Here is a 23608-nt window from a genome sequence, read left to right as displayed (position 1 = left end):
CAGTAGACTCAGCAAAATGGATCTACGAGAAAACTGCTTTAGATGACACACAGTCATCAATTTTCTTAAGGAAATGCAGCAGTAAAAAGATACCCTTTTAAGGCCCACTATAGGGGCCAAGTGAATGTCAATTGCCAGGGAGTTCTATAAATCTGGGGCCACCACCGAAAAGGCTGTGTCTCATGTGCTCACCAACCTAACTGAATTAACCAGTGAGTACAGGAGAAGGAACTCTGATGCAGGTCTTAGTTCTCCACATGTAGCAAATTTCCACAGCCTTTCTAGGACTTTGACTTCCAGAGTCTTCACAGGTTTAAGGCTTGGGACAATACATGTGCCCTTCACCCACCCGCTTTGCTGGTTCCTTCCCATACGTTTCCATTTTATCGCCAGCAGGTGCTGTTGCTTTATACTTATTTTATTTATTTACAATATTTATATACCGCTCCCCATTGAAAATTTCGGAGCGGTGTACGAGATAAAATAAAAACAGAATAAAACACTTTAAAATAGATTTTTAAAGATGCAAAATGTACAGTAAACCGTGGAAAGGCTTCCTGGAATAATGACGTTTTCAGGAGCCGCCAAAAGGAATACAAAGTTGGTGCCTGCCTGCCTGACCTGCAGAGGCAGGGAATTCCATAGGAGCGGGGGTCTATAGCGCTTATTACTGCATTTTCAGAGTTTTAAAAAATGGTGGATTCCTGCTTGAAAACAGAAGGAGAGGCACTGAATGTTGGCAACGTCATGAAAAGGACCTGCAAACGTCTGTGCAATCACGAGCATGCAATAAATTGCTTGTATGGAGCAGCTCTTAGATTATGGACAGGGTTATAGAAGGTGAAGGCAGTTATCCGGTCCCAAACTGTTCAGGGCCTTAAAAGTTAATACCAATAACTCCACAGTATCTTAGCCATCAGTATTGTTCCATAAAAGTGGCAAGCTGTTATACACACGTATACTGTTTCTCTCCAGTGTGCATTTTTTCATGTTTAGCTAGGTTTCCCTTCTGACTGAAACTTTTCCCACATTCCCTGCACGCAAACGGTCTCTCTCCGGTGTGGATCCTCTCGTGTATCATGAGGTTCCCTTTCTGATTGAAGCTCTTTCCACACTCCGAGCACTGAAATGGTCTCTCGCCGTTGTGAATCCTCTCATGGGCCACCAGGTTGGAGCTGTCCGTGAACCCTTTCAGACACCACGAGCACTGGTAGGGCATCCTGCCCGTGTGGATTTGCTCGTGCCGCACCAGGATGCCTCTGCGGCTGAAGCGCCGCTCGCACACGGCGCACTTGTACGGTCTCACGCCTTTGTGGCTGTTCTTGTGCGCCGCCAGGTTGGAGCTGCTGGCAAAGCTCTTCTCGCACACGGAGCACTTGTACGGCTTCTCCCCAGTGTGGACTCTCTCGTGTTTCTTGAGAGCGCCCTTATAAGGGAAACCTTTCCCGCACTCGGAGCATTTGTGCCCTGCCTTTCCTGGTCTGGATCTCATGGGTGTGCTGAGGTCTGAGCCCCAACTGAAGTTTCTTCTGGAAAGCTGGATTTCTCGGGGCGCTACAGCCCCTGCCTGATCAAATTTACTTTCCCCGCTGGGAAGGGCTTTCTCTGTCCTCTTGTCTAGGCTGGCTGCCTGTTCGCTCTCCGTCCCCTGCCATCTCCCGTGCCTTGTTTCTGCTTCATGATACTGGGAAATATTGCTTCCCCCTAGCCATGTGCTTCTTGATTCCACTTCTGCTGGGCATTCCTGCCGAAGATTTGCTTCCTTAGCCTCAAGGAGCTTCTTCTCTCCTGCAGGAATAAAGAGAGAAATGTCATGTGAGTTTCCATCCCCTAGGCAGGCCCAGGAGTGGCAGTTTTAACTCCACAAGAAGGTATTAAGAACAAAAGAAGGGCCCTGCTGGATCAGACCAAGGGTCCATCTAGTCCAGCACTCTGTTCACACAGTGGCCAACCAGCTGTCGGCCAGGGACCAACAAGGCAGGACATGGTGCAACAGCACCCTCCCACCCATGTCTGTAAACCGCCCAGAGAACTTCGGCTATGGGGCGGTATAATTAATGTTCCCCAGCAACTGGTGCACACAGGCTTACTGCCTCGAATACTGGGAATAGCACCCAACCACAGGACCGGGCAAAGCTTGTAATAGGCCCGGGCCAGATGGGAAATGTAGGCCCCATTAAGTATTTTTAATCATTTCTAAATACATATGAACTAGAACAATTTATTAAAAAGGTCATGGCAAGCACTTTTATTCCAGATGTATAGAAGACATCACTTCTTTGCATTCAGAAATGCTTTACGTGCTTTTCTTTGGGCAAATTCATCATCAACAACAGAGAAATCAAACAACTTTGCCTTGTCAATGTTAATAAATTAATAAATCTTTAACAAAGTGTCCTCCTTTGCCTCTATCAGGGGGACTTGGAGTAGGCCCCCTCAAAATCGTAGTCCCATGCCAACTGCCCCGCCCCTGCCCTGCCCAACTATCAGGGTTAGTAGCCATTGATGGCATTTGCCTCCAGGAATTTATCCAACCCCCTTTTAAAACCATCCAAATTGGTGGCCATCACTACATCCTGTGGTAGCGAGTTCCATAATTTAACTATGCGCTGTGTAACAAAGTCCTTCCTCTTATTTGTCCTGGATCTCCCACCGATCAGCTTCATGGGATGACCCCATTGGGTTCTAGTATTTTGAGAGAGGGAGAAAAAATGTCTCTCTTTCCACATTCTCCACACCAGGCATAATTTTGTACCGCTCTATCATGTCTCCCCTTAGCCTCCTTTTTTCCAAACGAAACAATCCCAGTTGTGATCAACTGATTTAATTTGTATCCCGACTTCCCGACGGAATATGGTGCCCAAGGCAGGTAACAATAAAATCCAGATGAAAAGCAAAATCTTAATTAAGGAAGGACATAAGAAAAACACATAAATTAAAAAATAATAATAAAATAAATTGATCAGCTTACATGTCTGCCTGTATAAGAATCTATTTGCTTGCTGATGGAAAGACAACTATGAGAGGGCCAACCTAGCATCTCTGAAAAGGCCTGTGCTCATGTGTCTCTCCCAAACTATGGAACGTACTCCCTGAAGAACAACTACCCACTCTCTTGGCCTTTGGAAAGGGTGTAAAGACATGTCTTTTTTAATTTTGCCTTTTAAATTGAGAATGGATTCCCACTTAAAAATAGCAGGAGAGGCACTGGAAGTTGACGATGTCATGAAAAGGACCCGCAAATGTCCGTGAGTGGCCAGTCATAAGCATGCAATAAATCCCTCGTGTGGAGATGCTCTTAGATAATCGTCAAGGTCATAGAAGATGAAGGCAGTTACCCAGTCCCAAATTTTCCAGAGAAAAGTTTCTGAACGGTTTTCAAAAGCAGCCCAGTCTCACATGCGGCCACAGGTACAAAACAAGAACTAGAAATATTTGTGAAGCCAGTAACTTGAGTACATCACGTCATCTGTCCACAGAATATACACTATCCAACCCCCTTGTCTGATGCAACGCACATCAGTTCCACTTGCTGTCTCTTTGCTTCCGAGCGCAGTTCAACGTTCTAGTGTTGACTTTTAAAATCTTTTATGGTAGGGGGCAAAATTACTTAATCATAGAATTATAGAATAGCAGAGTTGGAAGGGGCCTACAAGGCCATCGAGTCCAACCCCCTGCTCAATGCAGGAATCCACCCTAAAGCATCCCTGACAGATGCTTGTCCAGCTGCCTCTTGAAGGCCTCTAGTGTGGGAGAGCCCACAACCTCCCTAGGTAACTGATTCCACCGTCGCACTGCTCTAACAGTTAGGAAGTTTTTCCTGATGTCCAGCCGGAATCTGGCTTCCTTTAACTTGAGCCCGTTATTCCGTGTCCTGCACTCTGGGAGGATCGAGAAGAGATCCTGGCCCTCCTCTGTGTGACAACCTTTTAAGTATTTGAAGAGTGCTCTCATGTCTCCCCTCAATCTTCTCTTCTCCAGGCTACACATGCCCAGTTCTTTCAGCCTCTCTTCATAGGGCTTTGTTTCCAGACCTCTGATCATCCTGGTTGCCCTCTTCTGAACACGCTCCAGCTTGTCTGCGTCCTTCTTGAATTGTGGAGACCAGAACTGGACGCAATACTCCAGAGTAGGTATTAGTTAGGACCACCTAAACCCATATTAACAGGGCCTTGCTATTTACTGTTTTACTCTGTACAGCACCATGTACATTGATGGTGCTATATAAATAAATAATAATAATAATAACTATAGCGGCCTCCTGCTTGTGTCTGTCCAAACATGCATAAAATTGCACCCTTAGGGAACTTCGGTGAGCTCTAACTTAGTGCCATAAGACATGCGTAGAGAAATCTTCAGTTGAAGGCCTGGATTGCCACCATCATTTGCAATAAATGTTACTGAGATCGATGGGCCAATAGTCTGACATGGTATTAAGACAGCTTGGTGTCTGGATCAGGCCTGTTCTCCCTAGTTTTGGGGGAAGGGGTTTCAGGCTATCAATTGGAATCAGATTCTGAACCAGAAGAAACAGGACTAGAAATTTACCGGCCAATAGAGGAAGTGAGGGAGGAGATTCTCCCAGGATCTTCAGGAGCCAGGGATGAATCTTCATAGGACTTTTATCAGAGAGAATACTAACAACTCAGAGTCCGTGGGAACTTAGCCTTCCTCAGAGGGGGAAGGGACTGCAGAGCTGACTGATCCAAGAGTCCGCCGCAAGGTCAAGCAGGCGGAGATTAAAGCAGGGGAGAAGCGATCTGCTCGGCCAGCTACTCGCCAGAGACTTCTTCAGAGGAATCCTCCCTGAAGCAAAAGTGGCTCAGGGAAAAAACTCTCCCTTTTGTTGAAAGGACCACTGCCTAGTTGAGTCAGACAAGTTTTAGCATAGAGGAAAGCGCCTAGTGTTTACACTCCCTTCAGGTGCAAAGAGATGTTATTTGCGGAGTAAAGTTTCGTAGCTTACTTGGCAGGCCTTTTTATTGTCTCGCATCGCAGTGGGAAGGCATGGAATCATGGCAGCTTGGTATGTTCGCATGTACTCAAGTGGTTGGGAGGTGTCCTAGCTTTGAAGCCCCCAGCCACAAACGCCCATCTAAGACACTGTCCAAAGCAACTAAGCAAACACTTTGGCTCGCTCTAGAAAATACCAGCTCACCTTCTGTGCCTCATAATCTTCGTTTGTCAACACTGCCCCAGTTTCCATCGCTCCACAAATCATAGAATCATAGAATAGTAGAATTGGAAGGGGCCTATAAGGCCATTGAGTCCAATCCCTAGCTCAATGCCGGAACGAGCCCTTACCCAACGAGCTTTCTTCTTCACCTTGCTCCTCCTTGCAGAGTTGTCTTCTCCAGGAATCTGGACGCCGAACCTGGGTTACCTCGGAGGAAGCTGCATCCAAAGACTGTAACACCAGAACCTGCAGTGGAGAAATGGGTTCAGGGCTAGCAATGCTCCCAGGCACATTAGCCTTCAAAGTCCCTTCCTAAACTCACACGAAAAGGCAGATTCCCACAATACTTAATTAACTCCCAGGGATTGTTAGCCTGAGAGACATTACGCCTTCCACCCTGCAATCCAGGTCAGCCTTCCCCAACTTGGTGCCATAGTACCAATGGCAATATTGGCAGGGGATGATGAACATTGTGATCCAAGACACCTGGAGAGCACCACGTGGCGGAAGGCTGCTCTAGGTTAGGGCAACAGAACTGCATCAACAGTGATGCCCTTTGGTTAGTGAAGCTCCACCAGATCCCCTGGAAGTCAGAGAATACAAATGCTGGGAAATCCATGGTTGTCCAAATCAGCCTTCAGTCCCTTAAGAAGGGAACCAGCCCCCTGCAAATAAGAGCAACAAACCCCTTACCTCCTCATCCAGCCATACGGCCTCCTTCTGCTTCACCAGGAACTCCTCGGCCAGGAGCACGGCCTGGGCGCAGGACTCCGGGCCCCGTTCCCTCACCCAGCCCTGCATTTCCTGGGGCAGGACGGTCAGGAACTGCTCCAGGATCAGCAGCTCCAGGATCTCCTCCTTCGAGTGCCTCTCGGCTCTCAGCCACCGGCAGCACAGTTCCCGCAGTCGGCCGTGGACGCCCCTCGGCCCCTCCGTGGCCTGGTAGCAGAACTGCCGGAAGTGCTGCCGCTGCCTCTCCCGCAAGATGGCCTCCCCTTCCAAGATGGCCGCCTTCACCTTCTCATAGTCTCCTCTGTCAAGGACACTGAGGCCGCTGAAGGCCTGCTCGGCTTCTCCATTGAGGGCCGGCAGGAGGAGGGCCACCCACTTGTCCCGAGGCCACCGGCACACCGATGCCACTTGCTCGAAGGAGGCTAGGAAAGCCTTGGCGTCGTCCCAGGGCCTGGGCTCCTCAGGCGCCTGCGTGTTCCCCCATCCTGAGCGAGGGGCCTGCAGCGTCCGCAGGAACTCCTGCCACTGGGCGTCCCACCGTTCCTGCAGCCCCTCTTGCGGTTCACATTTCACCTGCTGTGGAGGTGCTGGGGTCTGCAATTCTCCAATACTGCCTACACGTACCATTCGTGGGGCTTTCCCCCCCTCCAAATCTGCCCACAGTTTGACAGTGGCAGTGTTCTGCTCCTCACTTTTCAGTTCTGGCGTCTGTGTTGCCCCATCTTCCACAGACATGTTCCCCTCCACACCCGAGGTCTCCATCGCTTAGTTGAAACCAGAGGAGAAACCGTTCAGTCTCTGAGGGGCTTTCTTCGAGTCAAGTCACTCCTCACTTTCAGTCCATGGATCTCTTCCCAAATGACGGCTCCCTAAGGAACAGCAGGCTGGCTTCTGCTAGGAAAAGGAGAGAGAAAAATAGATGTGCAAGGTAATATTCACAAGAGAACTTTTCATCCCAGCTGAAGCAAGCAATATTTGTGCATTACGTACGCAGATCTGGTGGTAGTTTCATCACAACTGTGAAAGCTGCAGGAGCCCTGCCCCCTTTTTTTGAATCTGGTCACTCTAGTATAACTCCTGCAGCGTTAACTGTTGTGATGAAGAGATTTCATCCAGTGCTGCAGGCATGTGTAACCGTAAGTAAGGAATCTGGGTGAGGCCCTGGGACAAAACTGAAGAATTTATTAGTAACAACTTAACCATTAACATATTGAGTCTTCTCAACTCCTAAATAGCTGTCCAGCTGTTCCTGCAGAGCCCTGCGCGTTGCCCGGGTAAACTTCTTGATTCCGCTCCTGAACTGTTGTTTACCGTGGCAGGATGCCCAATTCCCTGCTCCTTACAGACATTCCGACCAATGTTTGCTTCTTTCTTATTTCCCCCAAATCCCTCAAAAACCTTCCTCCATTCCCTTGTCTTCCTCTTCCCTTTTCTCCTCAATGCTCCCAACTGTCACTCCCTTCTATTCCCCCCTTCCATTACCACGACTGTGATATAACAGACTTTTACACTAGGCCCATCGCAGGAATCCTTCTCAGGCCAAGCCCCACCACTTGAAAACCTGAGGGAGGGTTAATTAAACCTTTCCCCTAGCTACGAGGGAAACAGGTTTAATATTGGATCTCTCTGAATATACTGCGGGTATAATCTGGTGTGCTTGTTTAATAACTGTAAGGCAGGTAAATAATGCCAAGCTGACCCGTGGGATTTGGTAGCTAACAAAATTATAATAAGTTTATTGTTATTTAAAAGCTTTAAATCAAAATATAATATTTTCAGTCTTGCCTGATCTAAACTCTCCACACACCAACCACCTCACTCTCTTCACACCAATCCTAAATCCCGAGAATCCAAACTATTCTTACTCTACAAATAAACAACTCTCCTTACACACTCAAACTCACACACCCCACAAACTCCCAACCCTCTCCTTATATACTCCTTCCCCCCACCTATTACATCATAAAACACGCCCACTCAGTTCTAACATTCCATACTTACCAGACATACTAATATAGACATATATCGAGATAATAGGGTGACCATATGAAAAGGAGGACAGGGCTCCTGAATCTTTAACAGTTGCATAGAAAAGGGAATTTCAGCAGGTGCTATTTGTATATATGGAGAACCTGGTGAAATTCCCTCTTCGTCCCAATAGTTAAAGCTGCAGGAGCTATACTAGACTGACCAGATCTAAAAGAGGTCAGGGCACCTGCAGCTTTAACTGTTGTGATGAAGAGGGAATTTCACCAGGTTCCCCATATATACAAATGACACCTGTTGAAACTTCCTTTTCAATACAACTGTTAAAGATACAGGAGCCCTGTCCTCCTTTTCATATGGTCACCCTAAAGATAATCCATTGTGGGGTAACTCCACCATGACAACCCATGCCACACATACAAAGGGCAGCTGCTGAAATCCCCCTTTCTGCACAGCTGTTAAAAGATACAGGAGCCCAGTCCTCCTGTCCATATGTTCACCGTACCCTAGACAGGCCTCTGAGTTTGTCTAAAGGAGGTGCGCTGGTGGAGCAGGGCCAGAGAGGCCATAGGATTCTTCGTATCCTGGCCTCTCCTGCCCCCTTTTCCTCCACCTCTCTGCCCACTGGCATGCACCCTTTCAGACCTTTCCGAGGTCTGGCTTTTACGCCCTTGGAAAGCAGCCGGCACGGTTCTTTCCACAGTGGCTGCAAGGAGGGACTCCCCCTTCCGAGGTCATAGCAGTGTCTGCAGCCTCTGAGGGTGGACTCCTATGGTCCCTGGACTCTCTTAAGGCACAACCCTATGTGTGTTTAGATAGAAAAAAGTCCTACAACTCCCAGCATTCTCCACCCAAGGCCGGTGCTACCATTAGGCCAACTAGGCAGCCACCTAGGGCGCAGACCTCAGAGGGGCGCAGTACTGCCCTTTTAAGGGTCACTGTTTTATATAAATTAGATGTTTCAAGAAAAAAACATGACAACAGGAAAATATAATAGTTCAGAAACTCTTCTTGAACAGCTGAATCGAAGTTGGCAATTTTGGGTGTGGGTGTGTGCAAGCGGCTTGCCTTGCCTAGGGCGCAAAATAGTCCGGCACCAGCCTTGTGACTCCTAGCATGGGGTTCTAGTCCCCGCTCAGCTATGGAAGCTCACTGGGTGACTTTGGGCCAGCCACTGACTCTCAGCCTAACCTTGTTGGTGAAGTTAAAATGGAAAGGAGGGGGAAGCTGCCTTGGATTCCTTGCAAGAGGAAAAACGGAGGGATATAAATGCAATAATAAAGTAAAAAAGAGAAAACATCTGGAAGGAAAGAAGCAAGCTAATAAGAGGAGGGGGGTTCTGTCACTGACTGGAAGGGTACCTGCTTTGAAGCAGAAGATCCTCTGTTTGATCCCCAGCGTCTCCAGGTAGGGCTGGGAAAATCCCTGCATGAAACCCTGGGGAGTTTTGCTGCCAGTTAGTGCTAGAAGATGGACCAAGCATTGGACTGGGTATAAGGCAGCTTCTGCTGTTCCGATGATTTTGTTTGTCGCTTAGTTTGGTTTTTCCCCCCAACAAAAAAAATATAAATACAATGTTACTTTAATTCATCCCTTCCTGCATACATGACACTGTGCCTCCACCGATCCTACTGCAGAATCTGCTGCTGTATTCAGCTTCAGTCCACTCTCCCAAAGAAATAATAATAATAATAATAATAATAATAATAATAATAATAATAATAATAATAATAAATAATCCATTACCCTCCAGAAGCAGGCGGGTGGAGAAATAGCTTCTTTAATCTGTTTACAGCCAAGAGGTATTTCTTTTTGAAACCAAGCCTTCCACACCCACACATTCCCAAACAACCCTTCCCTTCCGGTCCTCATTAGACTCCTCCGCCTGCGGGGCAAGAGTGGCAGACATGCATAGGAATCCGTGTGTAATGCTACAAAGGAAAAAGCAGGCAGGCTCAGAAGGTCCCTTTCATTTTAAAGCACCGCCAGGAGAAAAAGAGTCTCCATCCCTGCCTGTCTTTTGAAAGAAACCCTCCAGTTTTTACACCAAACCCTATGCATTTCCACCAGCTGCTGCACTAGAAAGCTTACGGAAGTGCTGCTGGAGAACCAGAAAAACTGTAGCCCTTGGTGGTTTGAAGTACATCCCCTATTCAGGCCCCTCTAGGAATTAGAGCAGAACTCTATGATTTTAACATTTGTTGCGCTTAGAAGGCGGGCGGGATCTTGTAGTGAGGGCTGGTGGCTCCAATTACAGTGGGGCTATGAAACCATTCTAGGTTTCAGTCAGAACCAGCCAGAACTCTAAAGGAGTGACCCAGAGTGTTCAGCACCTTGGATAGCTGCTTTAAGAGTTCCAGCTGGTTCTAACTGAAACCCAGAATGGATTCACAGCCCCACCGAAATCAGAGCCACCAGCCTCAGCTGGCGCATTGGAAGCTTTATTATTTCATCTGCTACAGATTGCTTCAAAGCAGGTCCAGCCCAAGACATTTTACTGCCTGAGGTGAAAGAAAAGAGTGTGCCACTCCCTCTTTATTAGGGCAGTTGAATCACTTCAAAACAAGGCAGTGCTTTCCACTACACCTGAGGGCAGCGAAGCTGGGGGACGATGGGAGTTGAAGGCCAAAGCATCTGGAGGGGCCCTAAAGTCAACACTGCCCTAAAGCCAACACTAGGGTGACCATATTTTGGAAACCAAAAAGGAGCACAACATGGTCGCCATGTTAAAATTATTTTTAAAAAATAATTTTAAAACCTCAAACTTTAAAAAAAAATCCTAAAACTCAATGGCTGGACAGATCTGTTTCAAACTTGGCATAGCTAAAGTCCTTGTTAAGAGCAATCATGGTGCCAAGTTTCATCACTTTATCTTTAAAAATAACATTTTTTAAAAAATAAATCCTCAAAATTTTAAAAAATCCTTAAAATCAATGGATGAACAGATCTGTTTCAAATTTGGTATGGCTAAAGCTCTACCTAAAAGCTATCATAGTGCCAACTTTCATCTCTTTATCTTTAAAAATGACAATTTTAAAAATAATAATTTTAAAACCTCAATTTAAAAAAAAATCCTAAAAAATCAATGGATGAACAGATCTGTTTCAAATTTGGTATGACTAAAGCCCTTCCTAAGAGCTACCATTGTGCCAGGTTTCATGACTTCATCTTAAAAAATGATGGAGTTAAAAGCATTTTTGTTAATTCCCATTAGAGCTGCTCTTTGAAAACAATCCGGATTTCCCCTCCCCTCCCCTCCCGGATTTGTCATCAAAAACCCGGGCAAATCCGGTCATATGGTCACCCAGGCTATTGAAACAGACACACCTGAACGGCTTAACACAATAGAGTGCCACTGGGGTTCCTAGAGTAGGGTGACCCTATGGAAAGGAGGACAGGGCTCCTGTATTTCTGACAGTTGTATTGAAAAGGGAATTTCAGCAGGGGTCGTTTGTAGGCATGCAGCACCTGGTGAAATTCCCTCTTCATCCCAACAGTTAAAGCTGTAGGAGCCCTGCCCTTTTTGTATCTGTTCACTCTAGCATAGCTCCTGCAGCTTTAGCTGTGGTGATGAAGAGGGAATTTCACCAGGTTTTCCATATATACAATGACACCTGCTGAAATTCCCTTTTGTTAAAGATGCAGGAGCCTTCTCCTCCTTTTCATATAGTTACCCTACTTAGGTGGCCAGTTCAGCTCAGGATTGAAGAAGATGGCTTCCACGTGGTAAGAGAGCTTTGGCTATTGGGTGGTATAGAAATGCAATAAATAAATAAGAGTTGTGTTCTTTTGGGCAATGCCTGCCAAAGTGAGCCACCTTGGCAAAAGGAGTATAACATGGAAGGCTTGCCTTGAACAATGCACCTTTACATCTTCAGTCCAACACTCTCCCACCTGAGCACCATCCCATGTCTCCCTGCAATGAGACTCAAAAGGGACAAGGAGGGAGGCCCACTCCTCACTCCACAAGAAAAGGATGATGTTTCTGCCTGGTTTCGAACCAGGGACCTTTCACGTGTGAGGCAAACGTGATAACCACTACACTACAGAAACTTGGCTCAAGCCCTTTTCCTCACCCGCCCAAGCCAAGCGTGCTCCATTCGGCAGGTAGTTATAAGACTGATGCGTTGCCGAAAGTGCAAATAGCCTTCTATGGTGGAAAGCCGCGTCTGTGTCTTTTCCTGTGGAATTCCAACCCAAGCATGTCTTGAACCAAGCAGCTTGTCAACAGCCTTTCCTGGGCTGTAGCAGGGCCTGAACCTGGACCACGTGCAGGGCCAATGCCAGACTATTTTGCGCCCTAGGCAAGGTGAGCTACTTCCACCCACCCAAAATTCCCAAATTCGATTCAGCTGGTCAAGAAGAGTTTCTGAACTATTTTCCTTTTATTATGTTTTTTTCATAAAACAGCTAATTTGTATAAAACGGTGACCCTTAAAGGGCAGTACTGCGCCCCTCTGAGGTCTGCACCCTAGGTGGCTGCCTAGTTGGCCTAATGGTAGCGCCCGCCCTGACCATGTGATCATTCAGGGAATCTCTACAGCATGGGTTGGCAACTTTGGGGGATGGTCCCGTACACCATCCCCCAAAGTTGTGTAGGGCACATTCTTTCACACACATATTCCCCCCCCAACAATCTTGGTGGCAGCCAGTGGGGCAAAAGTCTTGACAAGGGTGGGATTCGAACCCACACGTGCAGAGCACAATGGATTAGCAGTCCATCAGCTTCACCACTCAGCCACCTCGCCAAGGGCGGGGCACCCACAGCCGTCCCTGGGTGGGCTCGAACCACCATCCTTCTGGTTAACAGCCAGACGCGCTGACCCATTGCGCCACAGAGACCCAGGCAGGGCTGTCTCTCGGCCTCCCTTGGCCTGAGGTTTGCTGGCTGGTGAGAAATGGATTCACAAGGCACAACACAGCTCACTTTCTTCTAACCAGCAGAGTGGCGCAGCGGGAGCGTGCTGGGCCCATAACCCAGAGGCCGGTGGATCGAAACCATCCTCTGCTAGCCTTTTCCTTTTGCCTCCGACAACCCGCAAAGCCCTTCCTGCAACTGGCAGTGATGCTTTGTGCTAAAAAAAAAGTAGAACCCCACAGCCCCCTCTTTTCTGTGAAAAATGGCCCGGAACCATCCTCAGCCACTGCAAAGTACCCAAACTCCTGAAGAGATCTGGAGAGCCTCTTCCCATCTTCTGCAAGACTCTCATCAGCTGCACCAGTGGTGTAGAGGCATCATGCGAGGTTCCCAATCTTGTGACCCGGGTTCGAGTCCCGGCTGGTGCATGCCTTCCTCTGCCTTTTGCATTCCTAGAGCTAAAGATAGCAAAGTCAGTCAAAAGCTTGGGTCCCAGGGCCTCGAACCAGTGGAAAAAAACAGGGTGGGATTCAAGCCGACACATGCAGAACACAATGGATTAGCTTAAACCACTGGGACACCTTGTCAAGGGTGAGGCACCCACAGCCATCCCTGTGGGTGCCTCACCCTTCTGGTTAATACCCATATGCACGTCCATTGCACCACAGAGACCTTAGAAGCGATCATCCTCAGTCTCTTGTTACACTCCCCCCAGGAGTGTTGTATGCATATATACATATCATAATACTAATAATAAAATCCTGCTTTCTCTGTTTAATGAACTAATCCAGCCGTGTGTCCTACTTTACGGACGACAGTGCTTTAATTCAAAGGCTGTCAAAGGCACGTCCTCCGTTGGAGGAAGGTAAGACGGGCCCTGCTGGATCAGCCGAGGAGTCCATCTGGTCCAGGACTCTGTTCACACAACGGCCAACCAGCTGTCGACCAGGGAGCCACAAGCAGGCCGTGGGTGCTACAGCAACCTACCACCCACGTTCCTCAGCAACCATAGGCATACTGCCTCTGATATTGGAAGTAGCACCTAGCCATTCGGACTAGTAGCCATTGATAGCCTCCTCCTCCTCCAGGAATTTTGCTAGCCTCCTTTTAAAGCTATCCAAGGGAGGCTGAGAGGCAGCCCTGCCCCGGTTTCTGTGGCACAATGGGTCAGCGCGTCTGGCTGTTTATTTTATTTTATTTATTTATTTATTGCACTTATATACCACTCCCATAGCCGGGGCTCTCTGGGCGGTTTACAGAAATTGTTGCTTAGATGTCTCATAATTCCTTTGACCTAGAGGTTAGAAGACGTAGGAACGGGACCCAGCCACTTCTCTCCCAAAAGACTTCCCAGCAGCTCTAGACGATCTGAACCAAAGGGAAGGCTGAGGGTGACCCACCCACCCCCAGATGAGGTGGCCGAGTGGTGAAGGTGATGGACTGCTAATTCATTGTGCTCTACATGCGTGGGTTCGAATCCCACTCTCGCTGAGCCTTTTCCCTACCGGCAGGAGGCCCCAGGGCCAAAACATTTGTCCTGGTTTTCTTTAGCTCCAGGAATACAAAAGGCAGAGGAAGGCTTGCGCCAGCAGGAACTCGAACCCAGGATACAAGAGTGGCAACCTTGCATGATGCCCCTACACCACTGGCGCAACTGACAAGGGCCTTTTCCTCTCCCCCCACCCCCCCGGGCAGCACCTTGTGGGGAAGCAAAAGTTGCTAAGGGGTTGTGGTTCCTTTACGCTGGCCGGGCATTTGGTTTGCCAAACAGAATTAAGCCGTGGGCCGCCTCGCCGGGAGACATTCAGGGAAGAGCAGATCACTGCTTCTGAGTCCGTTGCTAGAGAAAAGGAGGAGACTGGATGTTTGGGCGATTTTAGCCCAGAGCGTATCAGCCAGCAGCTTCAAGGGAACCCCTTTCTTTTGTGGGGTGTCCGAGGCAAAAGGAAAAGGCAGCTGCCGCCTAGTAGAGGATGGTTTCAATCCATCGACCTCTGGGTTATGGGCCCAGCACACTCCCACTGCACCCCAGGATGGGGGAAAGTGGGGCCGTGTGCCTTGTGAATGCATTTCTCTCACCAAGACATCCTCAGCCGTGAAACCTCAGGCCATAGGAGTCTGAGAGGCACACCGTACCTTTAAAGATAAATCCATGAGATAACGGGCTGGACCATCCACTGAGAAACTGGGGACGTCCTCGCCTAGACCTAACAAAAGTGCCATCACCACCACTATTCCCAGCCAGGGAAGGCTTTTGCTTCCCCCCTTGCTATTCCAGAGGTTGAGGTCTTGCGTTGTCTTCTGGCCACCCTGAGGATGGATTTGCCCACAAAAGGCAGCCAGGCTGTTTCCCCCTGCAGCCTTCTTAGTGCAGCAGGCAGCGCGTCAGTCTCATAATCTGAAGGTCCTGAGTTCGAGCCTCAGAGAAGGCAGCTCCCTCTGCTTTTGCAACAGGGGATCTGAGCTGTGCACACCTGCACTTTCTCAGAGAGGCAAAGGAGAGACCATGTGTGGTAGACAATTTGGCCAAGGGGCTTGCTTTGGGGCTGACTGGACATGTCCTAGACTCTCACATCACCAGAGAGAGTGGAGCTGCGCCTTTCCCCCCTCTTTTTAAATTTTTTTCCTCATTCATGTAATTGAATGGGGAGTTCAGATGACATAGTTAATCACTTGCATTTCCTACCAATTCTTCCTGCTTTGTTTCTTACCACAGATTATCCATTACTGAGGGGAAAACAAAAGCACTACGATACCTTTGAATCAGTAGCTGTCTATCCGCAAGCCCCCATCGGAAAGGCCTGACTCCCTTCAGATACCATTGTGCCCAGGAGGTGGCCCTATGGAAAGGAGCACAGGGCTCCTGTATCTTTAACAGTTGTATTGAAAAGGAAATTTCAGCAGGTGTCATATGTATATATGGGGAACCTGGTGAGATTTCCTCTTCATCACAACATCTAAAGCTGCAGGTGCCCTGCCCTCTTTTAAACCTGGTTACTCTAGTATAGCTCCTGCAGCTTTAACTGTTGTGATGAAGATGGAATTTCATCAGGTTCTCTATATATACAAATGACATCTGTTGAAATTCCCTTTTCTATGCAACTGTTAAAGATACAGCAGCCGTGTCCTCCTTTTCATATGGTCACCCTAGATAAGGGCCTTGTAGAAGATTTCGAGAGCCTGTCTAGATTTCCTCAGGAGTTCAGGTCCTTCACAGTGGCTGAGGATGTGGGCTGCCAAAGGGAAGGCTGCCAAGGGACTGCTTGGCTTGGAGGCATTCAGAGCAGAGCTGATAACTGATTCTGGGCCTGTTGCCAGAGAAAAGGAGGGGGCTATGCATGTTTATGCATTCTTAGCATAAAGCCTCCCAGCCAGCAGCAGAATGGGAGCCCTTTCGTTCTGTGTGATGTCGGAGGCAAAAGGAAAAGGCAGCCACTGCCTAGCAGAGGATGGTTTCGATCCACCGGCCTCTGGGTTATGGGCCCAGCACGCTCCCGCTGCGCCACTCTGCTGGATGGGGGAAGGAGAGCTGTGTTGTGCCTTGTGAACCCATTTCTCACCAAACCATTCCCAGCCCTGAAACCTCAGGCCAAAGGAGGCCGAGAGCCAGCCCTGCCCAGGTCTCTGTGGCGCAATGGGTCAGCGCGTCTGGCTGTTAACCAGAACGATGGTGGTTTGAGCCCACCCAGGGACGGCTGTGGGTGCCCCACTCTTGACGAGGTGGCCGAGTGGTGAAGGCGATGGACTGCTAATCCATTGTGCTCTGCACGCGTGGGTTCGAATCCCACCCTCGTCGACCCTTTTCCCCACTGGCCAGAGCGTCTGGGATGTAAACCGCTGGCTAGCTGTGCCCTCTTTACCTATGGGAAAGGGCCACACACAGATTGTTGAGTGCCTCACCCCATAAGATCTGTTTGGACCCTTCACCCACTGTTTTTTTCACAACTGGTTCAACTATTCATGATCCTGCAACGTCGCCTTAATAATTGAGCCAACTGTATAATGCAGCCTTCCTGAATGGCCATGCTGGTTGGGGGATGATGTAGTCCAATGGATATGGAGGCGAAGGCTGGCATAATAGAAATTACGAGAAGAAATCCACCTTGGCCGCAGCCGAAACTTTACAAAGGAATGAAACCAACACAGTACGGAGATGACCGAAGTCGTGATTTAATCCCGTCATCGGAAAAACCATGAAACAGGCACCAGCCAGTGCAGCAAACGCAGTGGGCCTATATCCCACTCCCCTGAACTCTCTTGTCCATAGTCAATCTCCGTGGCTTGAACAGAAAACGGTAACAGAACGAAAGGATGGGAGACAACAGGGATGTGATGATCAAGACATATCCTGGTTGCCACCTCAGAAAGCGGAAGCAAGTGAGAGGGACTTTTCATTGGTAGCCCCCCATCTCCCAATTATAGAATGATCTTCTCCCTGAGGCCCACCTAGTGCCAACACTGTCATCTTTTCATCGCCAGATTAAGACTGTCCTCTGCTCCCAGGCATTTGATGGCATATGAGGTCCTCTGGGAAGAATCCACTTCAGCTAGCAAAAGCTAGATTAACAACTGTTACCCAGTGGACCTTCTCTTCTGCTGCTCCCAGACTGTGGAATGGCCTGCCGGAGGAGATTCATCAACTTGACAGTCTTTTAGAATTTAAAAAAGCAATAAAGACTGATCTATTCCGGCAGGCCTATCCAGTGAAATTTTAGAATGTTTTCAGGATGTTTTAATCATGTATGGTATGTTTTAATTCGTTTTAATGTGTATTTTATCTCATGTTTTTATACTGTTTGTTTTACACTTTGAATTGTTTAAGTTTTTGTGAACCGCCCAGGGAGCTTCGGCTATTGGACGGTATAAAAATGCAATAAATAATAATAATAATAATAATAATAATAATAATAATAATAATATGAGGGGGTGTTTATATTAGCCGTCCTTTATCAGGTCTAGTATTTTATAGACATTGTTTAGCCGTTCAAACTCTTTTAAATTTTGTGTGTCAAAAATTTGATACTATGTTTTATTATCTTATCTTTTATAGTTTGTAATTTTTTGGGAAACGCCCAGAGAGCTTCAGCTATTGGGCAGTACAGAAATGAAATAAATCGTCATCATCTAACCCTCCTCCTGGAAGACGGAGGACAGGACCGCGCTTTCCCTTGTGTGCCCTGAGATCATCATGCGAGGCGCTGTTCCAAGGGCTTCCCATTGGTGAACAGCTACTTGCAAACAGGCCTTCTCTGTGGTAGTCCCCAAATTGCAGAATATGCTCCCTAGAAAGATCTGCCGGGTGCATTCTTTTCAGCGCCAGGCAAAGAGCTTTTTATTCTTGCAAGCCTTACGAAAAACCCTTCTTAACTGCTGCAGTTTTTTTCCAATGATATGTTTAAAGCTGCATTTTTAAAATGATCCTTCTCCATGTTTTACCAACTTTGACACTTGCATCTCTTTTTAAAATTATTGTATAGTACTGTAAATCCCACGTCACCATGGGTGCTAGTAGTCCTGCTCCTTTCTCGATTTTTTGCCCCTCAGACACCTCACTGCATATGAGCGTGTTCAGAGGAGGGCAACCAGGATGATCAGGGGTCTGGAAACAAAGCCCTATGAAGAGAGACTGAAAGAACTGGGCATGTTTAGCCTGGAGAAGAGAAGATTGAGGGGAGACATGATAGCACTCTTCAAATACTTAAAAGGTTGTCACACAGAGGAGGGCCAGGATCTCTTCTTGATCCTCCCAGAGTGCAGGACACGGAATAACGGGCTCAAATTAAAGGAAGCCAGATTCCAGCTGGACATCAGGAAAAAATTCCTGACTATTAGAGCAGTACGACAATGGAATCAGTTACCTAGGGAGATTGTGGGCTCTCCCACACTAGAGGCCTTCAAGAGGCAGCTGGACAAGCATCTGTCAGGGATGCTTTAGGGTGGATTCCTGCATTGAGCAGGAGGTTGGACTCGATGGCCTTATAGGCCCCTTCCAACTCTGCTATTCTATGTTTCTATGATTCTATGAATAATGCAAATGTGTCTCATACATAGTGAATAGGATGACCCTATGGAAAGGAGGACTGGGCTCCTGTATCTTTAACAGTTGTGTAGAAAAGGGAATTTCAGCAGGTGTCATGTTATGCATGCAGCACCTGGTGAAATTCCCTCTTCATCACAACAGTTACAGCCACAGGAGCCCTGCCTAGCATGACCAGACACAAAAGAGGGCAGGGCTCCTGCAGCTTTAACTGTTGTGATGTAGGGGGGATTTCACCAGGTGCTGCATGAATCTGAATGACAACTGCTGAAATTCCCTTTTCTACACAACTGTTAAAGATACAGGAGCCCAGTCCTCCTTTTCATAGGGTCACCCTACTAATAGTGAATCCCCCCTCCGCCTTGGGCACCCCAATTGGCCACTCCCCTTCCTCCTCCCCACTGACAGCGACAGCTAGCCATGTGGCTGTGCTCGGTCCCGCCTTCACACTGCACTGACTGGCCAAGCAGGGCTGTCCATCATGCTGCAGGCAGAGGGGCTACCCTGCCTGTTTGGCATGGAGAAAATTAATTGCTATTAAAGCTCGAGCACTGAACTTTTTCGAACTTTCAAAATTTTCTGCACGTCTGCAAGCCCATGCTTTAGTTTATAACAAAAATGAATTAAATTGGTCTAGTAGATCTCTAGTAATTGTCCTTTACTGTTTTACTCTGTACAGCACCATGTACATTGATGGTGCTATATAAATAAATAATAATAATAATAATTTTAAAGTTAAATGAGTGTTCTGTCCTATGTATGTAACTCATGTTGTGAGCTGGAACGGTCTATTGACTGCAATAAATATTTGTTGTTGTCTAGTAAGAAGCCTTACATTTCCACATTCTTATATAAGGTTATTGTTGTTGCTGCTTTTAAATTCTTTTCATATGTCTTACCATTGAGTTGATTGTATTTTGAATGACGCGTCGAGAGCTTCAGGTGACACATAAACCAAATAAATAATAAAATATATAACAGAGTTAAAGGTTAAAACCATTGAGTTCAGCTCCGATTCCTAGAGGGGCCAGGATATGCAAGAAAGGGAGACTGGACTCGAAATCACCAAGGGCTGCAGTTTCATAATCGTCCACCAGACTTTTAGTTCCCGGTTGCAGTGTGGGTGGACGTGGTAATTCTGTGATAGGAATTGCTGTGAAGCACATTGCAGGCTTGCAGGATCTACTTTATTGTTAAAACACCATGCAGTCTGGTGGCACCTGAAAGACCAAAGCAGGATCTACACTTACTTCCTTATAATACTGTTGGGGCCCTGGACCCAGGCCATATAGAGTTTTCAAAGTGTTGTATCCTGTTTGGTGTAGATCTGGCCTAACAAAATGGATTCTGGCATAAGTTTTCCTACTTTATCAGATGCATGAAGTAGTAACCTCAGAATTGGCATGCACACACACACACACTGGGGTAGGTGAGTGGCCCTGATGTCAGTGGGGCTGTGAATCTACTTTGGGTTGCAGTAAAAATCAGCTGGAGAGAGAGAGAGCTATCCAAGGTGCTGAACCCAATCTCCAAATTACGTGTCGCATCTTGGATAGCTCCTTTGGCGTTCTGATTAGTTCCGCGTGAAACTCAGAGTGGATTCACAGCCCTCCTGGCATCGGAGCTGCCAGCCTCCGCTGGAAATGTCAGCAGGGTTGTCAAAGGGAAGTGAAATGTGTTTTTATTAGAACTCCAAGATCCACCAACTAGAGCCTCCTGCAAAAGACAAAAAATGAAAATTCTGAGCTCCGGAACTTTATGTATTTTATTAAAACATTTGTACCACACCCTGTATCAGGGCGGCGCACATATAAAATCCAAACAATGGAAACATAAATAATATACACAGCTAAAAACATATTAAATTCTTAACAAATTAAAAACAATAGATTTTTTAAAAACAAAACAAAACACCAATTAAAACAATTAAAACCATGTACAGGCTTGCTGAATTTAGCCATCAAAGGCTTTGTTAAAAAGCCATGTCTTGTCTTGGTGCTGAAATCAAGCCAGTGCTGGTGCCAGTCAGGCTTCCAAGGGGAGGGCATTCCACAGCCAGGGCAACACAACCAAGAAAACCCTCTCCCACGTCCCACCATAGTTTATATCTCTTGTATTTCCACACAAAAATCCACCCCTGGTTACCCCAGGCTTTTTTCTTAGGAACCTAGGAAGTTGCCTTAAACTCGGTTAGACCCTTGGTCCAGCTAACCCAGTGATGTCGCCACTGACCGGCAGCAGCTTCCCAGGGTTTCAGGCAGGAGATTTTCCAGCCCTACCTCGAGATGCCTGGGATCAAACCAGGGGCCTTCTGCATGCAGTGGAGGTTGGCGGCTCTAATATCAGTGGGGCAGTGAATCTGCCCGGGGTTACTTACCGTCAGGCATTATACTGCTGCAATGAAAACGAGGGTCTGTAAAACCAGCCAAGACTCTGAATGGGTACAGAATGCTAAGCCCATTTTGGGGATAGGGTTCAGTACCTTGGATAGTTCTTTCAGAGTTATGGCTGGTTCGGACTGAAACCTAGAATGGAATCAGAGCCCCACCGAAATCGGAGCCACCAGCCTGCACTGGATAAGGTACGATTTCATCCCTTGCAGGGCTCCTAGGTTTTTAATTGCCTCGTGATGAACGGAAATTCAACAGAAGCAATGAGGAGAAAGACGTCACCTGTTAATTTTGTGGTGTTTTTTTTTTTAAATATATATTTTAAAGCCACAAGTTTGTTGTAGTTTACAGACTTCTGGGTTTTTTAATGCTTTGAAAGCATTCTATCCTTTGCACCCCCCCCTCTCTCTCTCTTAAAAAGGAAAAAGAAAAGAAAAAGCAGAAAGCAGAAAGCAACTACAACAAGCCAGGGTCACAAAAAGAAAAGACTCTTGCGACTTTAAAGGCTGTATGGCAAGCAGAAATTCAACCGGTACCACCACTCTTTCCCTGCTGATGGAGAATTCTGAACGAGAACCTGAAATGAGGGTTAAGTTGAACTCTTGGTTTCCCCCCTTAATATCTCTTTACTGCAAATAGATCAGAGAATCCACTTCCTGCAGTCCCTCCGCTTCTGCCTTTGGAGAAAACTGACTCCCTTGAATGTATTCGTTTCAGCTTTGGGGGAATTGCAAACCACAGATTCAAAGGCGGAGGAAGGCAGAGCGTGCAAGGAAAAGGTGAGTTGAAAGGGCATTGTGAAGAGGGAGAGACAGTTCTTAATTTTTAATTTATTATTTATTACATTTTTATGCTGCCCGATAGCTGAAGCTCTCTGGGCGGTTTGCAACAATTAAAACCATAAAATACAAAACAATACAATCCGATATAAATGTTTAAGATTTAAAACTATAGGCTAAAGATAAATATATATATATAATGACCAAGTAGAACTTAGCAGCACTGCAAAAGGTTTAAAATACAATAGAAGATATAAAACAAACTGAAAAGCAAAAATTACATTTATATCCCACTTTCCCCACCCTCCTTGCAAGGAACCCAACGCAGCTTACATCAACATCCTCCTCTCTGTTTTATTCTCAGGACATTAACCTTGTGAGGTAGGTCAGGCTGAGAGTCAGTGACTGGTCCAAAGTCACCCAGTGAGTTTTAGGGTGACCGTATGAAAGGGGGGACAGGGCTCCTGTATCTTTTAACAGTTGTATTGCAAAGGGAATTTCAGCAGGTGTCATTTGTATATATGGGGAACCTGGTGAAATTTCCTCTTCATCACAACAGTTAAAGCTGCAGGTGCCCTTCCCTCTTTTAAATCTGGTCACTCTAGTATAGCTCCTGCACTAACTGTTGTGATGAAGAGGGAATTTCAGCAGGTTCTCCATATATACAAATGACACCTGCTGAAATTCCCTTTTCTATGCAACTGTTAAAGATACAGGAGCCCTGTCCTCCTAACGGTGACCCTATGAAAAGAAGGACCGGGCTACAGTATATTTAACAGTTGCATAGAAAAAGGAATTTCAGTAGGTGTCATTGGTATGCATGCAGCACCTGTTGAAATTCCCTCTTCATCACCACAGTTAAAGCTGCAGGAGCCTTGCCCTCTTTTGTTTCTGGTCCCTCTGGGAAGGGCTCCTGCAGCTTTAACTGTTGTGATGAAGAGGGAATTTCAACAGGTGCTGCATGCATACCAATGACACCTGCTGAAATTCCCTTTCCTGTACAACTGTTAAAAGATACAGAAGCCTTTTTGGTCGTGCCTCCCAGTTTGCAGATTTCTTTCCTGAGAAAAACTTGGAGTACCTATGTTATTGGACCTTTCAAAGGGAACCAAAGACTTTGTTCAGTCAGCCCTTTGAGTTCAGTGGGTCTTACTCTCATGTCAATCTGTATAGGATTGCAGCATAAAGTAGCTGGGGTTTTTTTTGTTTTTGTTTTTAAAAACCTCATCAATTCTACTACTTAGATTTTTTTTACAGTTGCTTTATTAATACATTGCAGTGTTTTTGTTTTTAAGTATTAGGCATTTTGAAGACTGTGGGTTGATTGAATTGCACAAGGATCCATTTAGAAAAAAATATTCTGTACATTTTAAGTCAATTAGCTGGGAGTTGCCTCCTCACACTATACCATTGGTTCCCAATTGGTGGGCCGCAGACCACAGGGGGTCCACGGCACCATTCACCTATTAGCTCTGCAAGGTCCGCATTTTAATAAAAGAAAATACGCCATCTCCCGTGCTCTGTTTGCTTCGACGGTGACGTCATGCGCAAAAACACCTGTGTGATTTAGCGACTAGTTTCAGAGGTTACTTCCCTGGACCTAATCCTGAAAACTCATGGAGAAGGAATCCTTTTGAATGTGGTGATGTA

General features: G+C 46.8%; 1 protein-coding gene and 10 non-coding genes across 11 annotated transcripts; 6 read left to right on the top strand and 5 right to left on the bottom strand.

Annotated features, from left to right (window-relative positions):
* Positions 1-656: 656 nt before the first annotated feature.
* Positions 657-6560, bottom strand: LOC134395603 (zinc finger and SCAN domain-containing protein 31-like; the record flags this gene model as incomplete). The annotated part of the gene is given in 4 exon segments (XM_063121762.1): positions 657-1788; positions 5305-5422; positions 5870-6523; positions 6525-6560. Coding segments are annotated over 4 exon segments (1650 nt in total), but the record flags the coding sequence as incomplete, so codon positions are not given.
* Positions 6561-11874: 5314 nt separating this feature from the next.
* TRNAV-CAC (transfer RNA valine (anticodon CAC)) lies at positions 11875-11947 on the bottom strand. The gene has a single exon. It is a non-coding gene; the product is annotated as a tRNA-Val (tRNA).
* A 613-nt stretch (positions 11948-12560) lies between these two features.
* TRNAS-GCU (transfer RNA serine (anticodon GCU)) lies at positions 12561-12642 on the bottom strand. The gene has a single exon. It is a non-coding gene; the product is annotated as a tRNA-Ser (tRNA).
* A 20-nt stretch (positions 12643-12662) lies between these two features.
* Positions 12663-12736, bottom strand: TRNAN-GUU (transfer RNA asparagine (anticodon GUU)). The gene has a single exon. It is a non-coding gene; the product is annotated as a tRNA-Asn (tRNA).
* Positions 12737-12833: 97 nt separating this feature from the next.
* Positions 12834-12905, top strand: TRNAM-CAU (transfer RNA methionine (anticodon CAU)). Its single transcript has one exon. It is a non-coding gene; the product is annotated as a tRNA-Met (tRNA).
* A 204-nt stretch (positions 12906-13109) lies between these two features.
* TRNAG-CCC (transfer RNA glycine (anticodon CCC)) lies at positions 13110-13180 on the top strand. The gene has a single exon. It is a non-coding gene; the product is annotated as a tRNA-Gly (tRNA).
* Positions 13181-14160: 980 nt separating this feature from the next.
* On the top strand, positions 14161-14243 carry TRNAS-GCU (transfer RNA serine (anticodon GCU)). Its single transcript has one exon. It is a non-coding gene; the product is annotated as a tRNA-Ser (tRNA).
* An 868-nt stretch (positions 14244-15111) lies between these two features.
* On the top strand, positions 15112-15184 carry TRNAM-CAU (transfer RNA methionine (anticodon CAU)). The gene has a single exon. It is a non-coding gene; the product is annotated as a tRNA-Met (tRNA).
* A 1008-nt stretch (positions 15185-16192) lies between these two features.
* On the bottom strand, positions 16193-16264 carry TRNAM-CAU (transfer RNA methionine (anticodon CAU)). Its single transcript has one exon. It is a non-coding gene; the product is annotated as a tRNA-Met (tRNA).
* Positions 16265-16372: 108 nt separating this feature from the next.
* On the top strand, positions 16373-16446 carry TRNAN-GUU (transfer RNA asparagine (anticodon GUU)). Its single transcript has one exon. It is a non-coding gene; the product is annotated as a tRNA-Asn (tRNA).
* A 20-nt stretch (positions 16447-16466) lies between these two features.
* On the top strand, positions 16467-16548 carry TRNAS-GCU (transfer RNA serine (anticodon GCU)). The gene has a single exon. It is a non-coding gene; the product is annotated as a tRNA-Ser (tRNA).
* Positions 16549-23608: the final 7060 nt, after the last annotated feature.

The sequence above is a fragment of the Elgaria multicarinata genome, chromosome 3 (genome assembly GCF_023053635.1).
Source record: "Elgaria multicarinata webbii isolate HBS135686 ecotype San Diego chromosome 3, rElgMul1.1.pri, whole genome shotgun sequence".
Taxonomy (NCBI): domain Eukaryota; kingdom Metazoa; phylum Chordata; class Lepidosauria; order Squamata; family Anguidae; genus Elgaria; species Elgaria multicarinata.
The sequence above is the reverse complement of the archived record's forward strand: the minus strand, read 5'-3'. Positions and strand labels throughout refer to the sequence as shown.